This window comes from Varanus komodoensis, unplaced genomic scaffold, assembly GCF_004798865.1.
Source record: "Varanus komodoensis strain SLA01 unplaced genomic scaffold, ASM479886v1 scaffold8, whole genome shotgun sequence".
NCBI classification, from domain to species: Eukaryota; Metazoa; Chordata; class Lepidosauria; order Squamata; family Varanidae; genus Varanus; species Varanus komodoensis.
The window spans coordinates 39,796,527-39,808,300 of NW_025336481.1; the positions used below are offsets into that span (position 1 = coordinate 39,796,527).

Below are 11,774 nucleotides of genomic sequence, written 5' to 3' on the forward strand. Positions count from 1 at the left end.
TGGGGAAAGCTGGTCTATATCACAACAAACATTTTGTCCCACTCCTCTCTCTGATCAAACTGTTTTTCAAGTTTTTTTAAATACTGCAAAAGCCTGCAGGACCTATTTTTCAAAGCCAGAAGTGGGATGACCATATGAACACCAGGGACCAAGTCTTTAGATCTCCTTCAGTGACCAGATAGGAAAAAAAACTTGGAATACATTTGCAGTCTGTGTTTCTTTGTTTCTTGACTCCGTGTCTTGCTGCTGAACTAACAAGGATGCTGATATGCATCAGATAGAATTACAGAGTTGCTGGGAGTTCATCCTACACTCAGCTGCAATCCTTATTGCCAAGGTACACAACAACTTCCCAGAAATCCTATGCATTAGTTTGATCATTCGTTATCAGCCAAGCTTATGGAATGGACTCTGCAGCATACCTCAGGTTGAGTAAGAGAAAGTTTGTTTAAAGAAATAAACTGGGAAAAATGGGAAGGCACTTATACACAGAGAAGGATCTAGCAGGGCTTGCAGGCTATATTTAGAAGGTAATATTATCCTGAAGCATCCCCCCTTCTGTCACACAGTACTCTGCAGCAGTGTACAAGTCACACTCTGTGGCTCACCTTTAGGGTTGCTTAGTGCAGACTGCTTGTCCATTCACACATTCCAACTGTTCTGTCTTATTACTGGCCTTTGCAAGCCATTCTGGAAGCCTTTTCAACTGAAGGGTAGGATGGAACCTTTTTACAATCCAATGACACTAACCCTTCTGTAAGAGGGAAAGCAACCCAGGTGTGTAGGAATGCTTGGTTTCCTGCAACTCTCTCTTGCAAACAGCAATCCCTTCCCTCTGTCTTTTGCAGTTTTATGGTTCTTAGAAAGCAAAGCCACAGCATTGCTAGCTTCTTTTCTGGGCATAATCCATCAAGGGTTGAGTTGGCATTTAACCAGTGGGTCGACTACATTTCTCCACATTTCTGACAAGATCAGATTGATGAGACAAGAGAGAAAACCTCCTTAGCAGCGGCATCCAGACTGCAGAAAAACCCTTCCATTTGCAACCTTTTTGGTGCCACATAAAAATGATCTGGCTTGCACATTTTTAATTTTTTATGATGGTGGTGCTTTATTGTTTTTATGTATACTGTATGACAGTTTCCAGCATCACCTTGTACACTGCCCTGAAACCTGTGAAGTTGGAGGGAAATTTTAAAATATTTTAAGCAAACATAATAACTGAGAATTGCAAAGCACTTTATAAAGCTTGGAAATGATAATTTTGTGGTAGAAAAGCAAGATGGTGGTGCTTTCCAATGTCCTCTAGAAGCATGGGCTTTTGTCTAGTTATCCTCCACCACAGAAGAATATACCAGTCATAATTGCCCAAACACAGTGATTTCAATTACATCACCAGCCATCTTACCTGATTATATACCTTACATCACTAAGCATCTTACCTGGTTATTTGCAGGCTTGTACTTCAAGCCAGGCTTGTTCAAGATACTCTCAATTTGTTCATGATTGAAATTGGAAACACCAATGGCTTTCACAAGTCCAGCATCCACCAATTCTTCCATTGCCTGAAAGCACATTGAGGTCCAACATTTTTATATAACCATAATATGCATGTTACCACAGCGATCTCTCTGCACTGACTTCTTCCTGAGCTAGCCTTGAGAAATCTTAATGCTTAAGGAGCCCTCTATAATCTCTATTAAGGAGATGTTCAGAAATGTGACATGGTGCAGTCCTTCTGGAACTTAGAATGCTGGAGGAGAAACAGAGATTACACAAATACTTGAAAATTCCCTCACATTATTTCCTCTGCTTCTCCATGACATGCCTTACTTTGATTGCAGGTTAATGATATTGAAATCTGTAGAACAGGGTTCTCCAACCCTTTGGACCTGTGGGCACATTTGGGAATTTGAGTTGTGTCATTCTCCTATTTGCATTCTGATGTGATAAGAGTCCCATGCAGAGTGTTGGGCATGCAAAGAGGCAGGATCCTTCCTGGCCTTCTGTTTCCAGAGCCACAGTAACACTGTCACCATGAAGAACTTTAGAAGGGACTCAAAGAGAGACAAGCAAATGCAGGGCAGAATGAAAACATCACCTGGGCTGCTACACAAGTTAAACAGCATTAGCATGGACACAGCCCAAATCATATCCAAAGAAGATGCTGAAATAACAATAAAAATTCCCCTAGGGTGCTGGGCAGCTAACAGTACCTGCATACATGCGATGGCACAAAGAACAAAGAGAAACTTCTAATTGTAGCCATACATACCTCCCAGGTCTCTAAAATTGTTGTGTCACCAGGTATTATCATGCCCTTTTCATCGGAAGGAAACAGGGACTCTCCAGACTGTTAAAGCAAAGGAGAAACATCAGTAAGTTTTCTTCTGAATAGCTAAAATGGCCATGTAAGCTCCCAATTCGGTGTCTTCAAGGTATTTTGGACTATAGCTCCCATCTTCCTCAACCAGCATAGATGGCAAGCCAGGGGTTAGGGATACTGGAATCCAAAAACCTCTGGGTAGTACCAGTAATGTATCACTACCAGACACTGCTGGAGAGGTTTGCCATATAGAGGCAGACAACAGGTTTTTCCCAGGCCTTCAATCAAATAGACTTTAACAATAAGTGCAGAACCTTGAATCTGGAACCCTGTGACAAGGGGGAAAAGCCTTGACCAGAACCAGCCTGCTGGCCCATCAGGCTCGGTGCCAGAGAGCAGAAAGCATCTGCTCAACCACTGTGCTATGGCGGGTGCATAGGCCTTCCTCCTACAGTGTGAGCAGCATCAGCCCTCTGATCTACAAGTAAAACCGCTGACTTATCAACCTGCCAGCCACACAACATTTTCCTATAAGACGATTGTCCAGGAAGTTGACTGAGGCAGAATCTAGTAGACTCCTGGGGTTGCAAGTGTAAGCTGCAGCTTCCTGCACTCAGGTACGCTAAAAGGGTCTCCTCCTATCCTGATACCCCATGCCAAGTTCATGGACATTACGGACTAACAAAGTTTGGAAGCTTTGTAAAGTGCAAACTCTTGACAGTTAGAAGTCAGTCTTTCCCTCCGTTTTATGCCTTTAGCTTATGGGTGGGCTCCCTTCCCCACCTTATAAGGCAGCACACAGCACAGGGCTGGAGGCTGGTGTCAGTCATGAGGCCTGGGCTCCCTTCCACCCCCACAAACACATGCATGCCATCCCATGCCAACTCACTGTGAAGGGATGGGGAAGCCCAGGCTGGTGGGCAAAGATACCGGAAAGTTAAAAAGGGGAGAAAAGGGGAAGTCTGGGCAACTTTCGCAGGAAGGGCATGGTGCTGGATCAGCCTTCTAACAGCTTAAAAAACTGCTCGAAGGGAACATCTGTTTGGGGTTAGTGAAGTCATTAGGTTCTAGCAATCCATGCTGAGCATGACCCATTTCTGCTATGAACACACAGAACCTGCTTTTTCCAAGCTTGTTGCAGGGAGACTGTATATTTATCGCTTCTACTTACAGACTCACCACTCAAAATATGTATCTGTATATGTACTCCTGTGCAAACAATGCAGGTGAAGTCCATTCACTTCTATGGCCCAGCATGACACCAGCTTAAAATACCAATAATCCTCATCTTTATTTTATACTAAAATCTTTATAATAAACCTGAGGAATGCTCTGAAGCACACTTCGTCTGGAATGGCGGTTCATACTTTTTAATTGCAGACACACCTATACGTGCTATTTCAAGCTATATCAGCATAATTTATATCTGTTATACATTAACATAAAAAAGCCCTTATGGATCAGATCAAAGGCCAAAGGCCAGCTTTTGTTCCTGCAGTGTCCAACCACACGGCATGGGAGTCCACAAGCAGGAAACTAGTGCTACAGCACCTTCCTTCTCATGTACCCCAGCGCCTGGCACTGAAAGGTGTTGTTACATGTTGTCAAGTCGTCTCTGACTTATGGAGACCCTGTGACTGAATGCACGTCCTCCCAAAGGCCCTGCTCAACTTTTTGTCAACTCAGGGTTGTGGCTTCCTGCACAGAACTGAATCGTCTCGTATTTGGTCTTCCTCTGACTTTCGAAAGAGTGACAGTCTCATTTGCCATTTTGGCTTCCAGAAAGTTCTGACTTGATTTGGTGTAGGACCCACTTGTTCTTTTTCCTGACAGTCCAGGGTTCTACACTGTCCAGCTTTCACATCCACACACAGTGATCAGGAATACAAGAGTGTTGATGACCTTGCCCTTGGTTTCCAGCAAGTTATCTTCACACTTGAAGATCTTACCTAGTCCCTCCACTGTTGCCCTTCCAAGTTCCAGACTTCTTCTAATTCCTGGTCTATCTCCATTTATGTTGATACCTGAGCCAAGGACTGCAAAATCTCTTTTCGTTATTGAGTGAATTTGTCTTACCACCTTTTAAAGTCATCCAAGTTTGCAGTTACTATTACATGTTGTGAAAGTAAACGTCACAGTGTAATGATATAAATAGTTCATCTAGGTTCATGGATTACTTGGTGCGAATACAATGTCCCTGTTCATATGGAACAGTAACCACTGGGTTCTTGCTTGCTGAATGCCTGTCTCTTCCCCTTGTATCCCACAACTGATTAGCAACGTCACAGGTGTAGTGTGAGATGTGCAATCCAGACTGCAGGGTTGTTCAGGAATAAACAACCCAGCAACAAACTGTGGGTTAAACAATGGTAGTTTAGCCCATCATACTCCCCTACAAAGAGCTGATGGCGAATTATGCAGTAAAAGTGGCCAACTTTTGGCATATGAGTTAGGACCATCAGCACAACTTCATTTAGGTCAACCTTCCACAACCTGGGATGTGACCATGATGGCTGGGGTTGATGGGAGTTGTAGTCCAACACATCCCAGGTTGGGAAAGGTTATTTCATGTAGTACCATGATAGTTCACCCATCAGATCCCCTGTAAAAAAAAATGGATGGGAGTTTTGTAAAGTTCATCCAAAAATGGAAGGAGGTTTGGTGTACCTTGAATCCTAAAGGCCAATGAATGAGGTAAAGGTCCAGGTAGTCCAGCTTCAGGGCATCAAGGGTTGCCTTACATGCTCCCTTCACCAGCGGTTTTTCATGGAATGTGCACCAAAGCTGCAGGAAGAAACGGGAAACAAATACAGACAACCAGAGAGGTTAACTCATTAGGGAAGTCTTTCCACAAGGGTTCCCCACCCATGGAAAAGAAGTTTCACACATGAACTAGAAGAAATGGCCCCTTTATCCAACTACCTAATGACTGCAGAAGAAGGTCTGATATTTGATTCATAATATAAAGTATACAGCAGAGATGGGTAGAGCACCAGCTGTTTTAGATTTCAGCTCCCAGCATTCTGACCACACTGGCCTAAGTCTCTAGGACTTGGAGGCCAAAACATCTGGAGATCTGAATTCTGCCCTCTCCTGGGGTAGAGCCAAATTTTAAGAAAAAGCCCAGGGATTCAGCAACTGCAGCTGGACTCCTGAAATAGCTCAGTTACCCTATTCAGGGAATTTAAAACACAATTGGTCTGGATTTCAGGTAGAAACAGCTGAATCCAGACACAGCTCCTTCCCACCTCAAATGGACCTTTGCCCAGGATTGGTAATGGAGAGGATGTAGGCCAATAAACTGAAGCTCAGTCCTAATTCGGATAGATGCTATCAGTGGGTTGCTTGCTTCCTCTGGCAGAGGGCATTCGGCCTGTTGCAGATGAGGTTGTGCTTCCTTAAAGCTCAGACTCCCAGTGTGACCACGCTATTACATATGGTCTCATCGTCAGAGACTCAAGACCTCTGAAGAGCCTTTCATCAGCTTTCATGCAGCTCTCTGAGAGAGAAACAGTTTGACCACATTTACTCATGAACTAAAATGTCTGGCAACCCATGGGAAAAAAATAAAACAGAAAATGGTAGGAATTGTCACTATAAATACCTTACTAACGATGAACATATCCTCACGCTTTACAACCCCAGCCTTAATCTTCTCTTGGATTCCATTACCAACTTCTTCTTCATTTTGGTACACAAAGGCACAGTCTATGTGGCGATATCCCACGTCAATGGCCTTCTTGACTGCATTTGCTACTTGTCCTGCTGGTGCCTGAATGACAAAAATCCTGTTCAAAGACCACAACTTGCCACACGCTCATTCTTTCCTTCACAAGCATTTTCCATTTTTCTCTGTGACAAAGGTGAGAATACTGGCCGGATTTAGACATAATGGTTAGCCACAGTCCACAGCAACCAGGGTTTGCTGCCGTAGCCTGGGGTGAAACTCTAAATACAGTGAAACTACGAGTCTGGCTTGTGCAGACACACACGGCACCTTGCTTGTCACCTGGAAAACCAAAAGTCTGTCAAGATGAAGAAATGGCCTTCATCATGCTCTGTGTAGATGCTCATACTTAACCATAGTTAATGAACACCATGGTGTACAAGTCTATTTCAAACCATGGTTACGCATCCTGGTTTGCAGGCAATCTTTAACCATGGCTTATCTGGTGAGGCATAATGCTGAACCACAGGCCAGAAAAAATTGTGCTTACACATTATGCTTGGACAGGGCTACTACACAGGCTTTATGAATGGTGCCAGCACAAGGTTCTGCTTCTCTTTTTACCGCTGCTGTTGTTGGGCAGGGTGAGAGGCAGATGTTCCAGCAGGTTGCAATGAAGAAGAGGAGGAAGGCCTTCAGGGGCCTCCTGTTGGTGGGGCCAACCATGTCCACCCTCTGAGACACTGCTGATGAGTTCCTGACATGCCACACAAAAAGCAACTAAGTACAATCAACTCCCTCACTCTAAACAATGTGCACTACAGACAAGGTTGACTCCGATTCATCTTTAACCTGAAGGTAGAGAAGAAAATGGAGCGTGTGGGTAGTGGGACTACCAATGTCTTGCCTAAACTCACCATATGCTGGATGGGGGCAGGCCTGGCTTGCACCTGGAACAGGTTCTCCCTGGTGAGGATGCACAGCGATAATCTTGTTGCTAGTCCTACTTGCGATTTTGGCAGCCAAACATGTTTCTATTGCAATATTTGTCAGAGGCACTGATAAGAGTTGCATTATTCAGCAAGAGTGATGCTCGTATAACAACAGCAGGCCAGGACCTGTCTGTGAATACAGCCAGTGTCCTTGACAAAGATTTTAACTGATGTGTCAGCCTCAGAAATTGTAATTTACACACAGCACTGGTTTTCTTTTCAGTCAATCTGCAAAGGTTCCTCCCCTAAGATTTTCCTCCCTCAGATGAAAGAATGATGCTGCAAGATATGGAGAGCAGAACAAAAAGCTCAAGATGTTACTGGTTTTTCAGACTGCTTGTCTAGAACAGCCTTTCCATCCCTGAGGGCATCTGGCTAAATAGCAAGACTGCCAAGATTAAGGTTAAAGGCTGCAATGTTCATTAGACCTTAGAATTAGGAGAAGGAAACCTTGATTGGGAGAAGTAGCCTCAGCAGCCACAGAACCTGCTTAACTGATGCCTTGTCACTGTTCACTACGATCACCATAATATGCTTGAAGTGATTTAGACTGGAATGACACCAGCTGAATGAGCAGAACAATTCAGCACAGTGGAAAATAAGTCTGGTTGCTGGAAAACTACAGTTTCAGTTAAACGCAAGGCTGTATTTTCTGCTTTGTGCAAGTATCTTGTATGAAAGCCAAACCAGTGCTACTAGGAAGGAAGCGATAAGAGAGGGGACTGTTTATGACAGCAGTTTCTGAACTGGCTCTCTAAGCTTCTGGGGAACTTTCAGAAGTTTCTTAATGAGATCGGTAATGGCAGTTGAGTTTCCCTCACGCCTGCTAGCCCACCGTTACTGATCTCCTGGCTAAAACGTGCAGCCATAGGAGGGGGGGGGGGCGCTACATGGAGCCAACCATCCAATTCCAGAGGTGTCCCAGTATAATAATCTTTCCTTTGTTGTCACTGACTCCTTGTTCCAGCCCACACTGGAATACAAGTGAACCAGTCTTTAGGCAGCCAAATTGGTACCACCCACACCTAAGAGGCTTTGGGACAGCACAACATTTGCCAAAGGGCAAAACAAATCTTCAGAGAAATGGAAAACCAGGTGCAAAGGGGTGATGGAATGGAGTACTGCAGAGGGGAGCCTGGCTGGCTGACGTGGATGCAATGCAAGTTTATTCCACATCCACTTCTCATTTTAAATTAAGGCATGCTTTATCTCCTTCTACTGAATGCCTCCTTAAACCATGCACCACTGGCTTGTTTCCCTTCCTACAGAGCAATTAGCCAGATCACATGGGGTTCCTGCAGCAGGAAAGCAAGCTGGAGCCATGGCTGATCCTCAGGCAATGACCAGCGAACATCTGGCATTCCTGTTTCAGGATGCCCACAAACCTAGCATATGGCCAGAAGGTATAGTTTTACTTATGTGGCAAGGCTTGTCTCTGCTGGCTTCCAGGTTCTTGTTCCTTCCCTTCTGAACAGAGGGAACTGTAATGTCACCTTTTGAAATAGACAATACTGAAAACATTCCATATTCTTTGAAGAGGCCATTTTTCTTTAAAAGCCCTAAGAAGCTGATTGTCCTCAAACTGCTCAAGGAAGAGAGCCAAAAACATGACCTTCCAGGCTCTTTCCTCACTAACATAAATTGTTCAAACATAAGAAAGGTGCTGCCTCTTCTCATGAGAAAACAGGGTATTGCTTCTCCCACCCTTTGAGGCCCTAAAAACAATATGGTCAAGTGTGATATCAACCAGCACACAGAAATATTAAAAATTGGTATGTATACATGCTTTTTTAAAATTTGAACTCAGAGAAATGCGTTTTTTAGAAACTTTGGCTGCTGTTTCCCTATCTGCTTCTTGAGCCCACTTCTTAGCATTACTTCACCTGTTTCAAATTTAAGTATTTGCAAGTGCAACCTGCATCCAAAGGTAGAAATGTGCAGCACTCCTATTCTTTGTGCCAGTCAGAAGAGCCACAACTTCCTTAATACTCTGGCTTGCTCCAATTTCTCCTCAAGTCCTACCTTTCCATCCCCACACCCTCATAAACTCCACCAGCCAGGATTATGCAGCCTAAAATATTTTGGTATCCCTGCAAAGCTTAAGTTGGCTAATATTTTCCTTATGGGCACAGTTGTTGTTGTTTTGACTAGGCGAACAACACTCACCTCTGAATGCTGGAAATTAAACAAAAAATCACACAATTAAAAGATTCTCATCTCTCTTTCCAGTTCAAGAAATGCATCTCCCCTTTTTTAAGGAACAAGAAAGGTTGTTTTCGTGTTTCTGTTTTTAATAAAAAAAGTTCGTGCAGTTCTTTTATGTTGTGATTTGCTTGCTTCTATATATTTAGCAAGACGGGCTCAGAGACCAAAACTGGCCTTGTTTTATCAATGTTCTCCTTCTTTAAAGCATAAATAATAAAGTTAAATAGCCACAAGATTTGCAAATAATAGTATTTTAAGGGCAGAGGGAACTCACCATGACTAACTTCTATGTAAACAGGCATAAAATCAGGCTGCTAGAGTGCCACCTTTTTTCATGGCGAGGCTCCTTTTACCCTTTACCTGCTATGCAAGGAGAAAAAAATGCAAAGGGCAAAAGAGGCCCTTCTTCCAACGAAGAAGAAAAGCTCTCAGCGGTATAATTTATGCTTATCACAGCACATTAAGTAAATACCGGAAAGGGGAAAAAAGCAGGCAACCCTGCAGTTCAGTCTTGTTACCAAATTCAACGCGCTTACTATGGAAGAAGGAATAAAAGCTGCTCTCCTAAACTTGAAGGTATACCAAAATTGTGGCCCTTAAACTATTTGTGTGTATCTGCCAGCTTTTAATGAGAGAGAGAGAGAGAGAGAGAGGAAAAGTAGCTTAGAAATATTACGTAACCTAAAACTGAAAGCTCTACTAAAATTAGTGGATTTCCACAGGAATGTTAAAATCGGGTATCAATTGCACCCCAACCCATTTTGTATTCCCGTCTGTCTCTCCGCCTCGTTCTCCTCCCCTTTCCCTCCCGAAAAGCATCCATCCGGGAACAACAGAGGAAATCCTATTTCTGCGACGGTTCCGTATCAGAGTTGAATATAAAAATGGAAGAATCCCTACCTATCAAATCGCCACGTGCATTTATAGAGAAGATTTTTTCCCCCTTTCGATCGCCCACAAAACCACCAAACACAAAACGCAATTCAGCGTTAGCACACAACAAAGAGCAAACTGAAATGAAGTAAAATAATCTGCAAAATGGACTACAAATGAGACAAGGATTTGGGATTCCTTCGGGGCAGGAAGGAACATCACCGGAAAGCAAAGTCTGCACGCAGCTGTTCTGCTGCGCGCTGCTCCCGGCCTTCGGATGGAGAAACCCTGCGGCCAAAGAGAGGCGAAGCAGCAGAGCTGAAGCCCAGCTGAGCCCGCAGGGAAGAGCGACAAGCACAGACGATGCAAGGCAGCGGCACGGCCCGCAGATCTGCGCCCTCGCTGCGCGCGCCTACCTTCCAGGTACCCAGACCCAGAATGGGCATCTTCGCCTTCGTGTACAGCTCCACGTACTTGGCCATGCTGCCGAAGCGAGAAGCGCCGCTAGGCCGAGAGGGCGACGTGCAGCAGCGCTTCCGACCAGAGCCGCGGCCACCTCCGCGGCGAACCCATTAAATAAACGTGTGGCCCCGCCCTGGCAGGCGCGAAGCGGGAGGCCCGGGCGGGGAAGGGGAGGAGCCCTGGCGCGGCCGGCTGCGGGGCGCTTCGGGGGCGAGCCGGGGCGAGGCTGCGGAGGCCTTGGGCCGAGGCTCCATCGTGCATGCATTCTTTTTGGGACATTTCATGGGCCGCGCCGTCTAAAAAAGTGACCAGGTGTGTGTAATTACGATTGCAGAAGAATTGCCAACAGCAAAGGCACTGACATTCTGAAAGCTTTTGTACGCGTTGGCTCAGTCAGCCGTGTAAATGGAGATGGCAACCAAGAAATTCCAGGAAGGGCGAGGCTTGGAAGGGCACTAGAAAAGATGATCATGTGTAAGGATGCTTCACTGGAGACCAAGGCCAGCATCATCCAGACAATCATAACGCCATTTGCAATGTAGGGGTGTGAGAGTTGGACAGTGAGGAAAGCTGACTGGAGGGAAATGGATGCATCTGAAACACGGTGCTGGAGGAGAGCTTTGGGAATACCCTGGACTGACAGATGAATGAGTGGTCCTGGATCAAATCAAGCCAGGGCTTTTCCTAGAAGCAAAAATGCCAAAACTGAGGCTGTCATACTTGGGCACATCATGAGAAGACAAGACTCCGTGGTGGAGAAGACAGTCATGCTAGGCATAGTTGAAGGGAGAAGAAAAGGGAAGACCAAGAAAGAGATGCATAAATTTCGTAACGAATTCCATAAGGAAGCCACAGAGTTACTCATTTATTTCTACACTGCCCATCAACCCAAAGGCTCCTTGGGCCATTCAAAAAATAATAATAAAAATTGATACAAAACAATCACCACAAAATCGCAATAATACAACCAGTATAAATACAACAATACATCAAAATGATAATCCATCCCCCATGCCTGCAGCTAAATCACTCTAGAGGTGCAGTAGTAAAACAGTAAAAAGTAAATAAAACTCTATTAAAATATTCACAAAATTAAAAGGTTTTCACCTGGCAGTGGAAAGAGCAAAGAATGGGCACGGGGTGCATCTCTTTGGGGAGCTCTCTGAGGACAACCTTGAATTGACAAGAGCGGAGCAGGGCTGCGAAGCAGGACATTTGGGAGGGCAAGTCATTCATGTAACAGCAACAT

The 11,774-nt window shown here is 44.6% G+C and overlaps 1 protein-coding gene across 1 annotated transcript in view; it reads right to left on the reverse strand.

The window, feature by feature from the left end:
* LOC123036401 (aldo-keto reductase family 1 member B1-like) overlaps positions 1 to 10,621 on the reverse strand; it is a 17,602-nt gene extending 6,981 nt beyond the window's left edge. The window contains exons 1-5 of the mRNA XM_044455624.1: positions 10,480 to 10,621; positions 5,931 to 6,098; positions 4,994 to 5,110; positions 2,276 to 2,353; positions 1,443 to 1,565 (exon numbers count right to left, since the gene is read on the reverse strand). Coding sequence (XP_044311559.1) covers positions 1,443 to 1,565; positions 2,276 to 2,353; positions 4,994 to 5,110; positions 5,931 to 6,098; positions 10,480 to 10,545 — 552 coding nt within the window. The 5' untranslated portion in view covers positions 10,546 to 10,621. The remainder of the gene's footprint in view (positions 1 to 1,442; positions 1,566 to 2,275; positions 2,354 to 4,993; positions 5,111 to 5,930; positions 6,099 to 10,479) is intronic.
* Between the last annotated feature and the right edge of the window lie 1,153 nt (positions 10,622 to 11,774).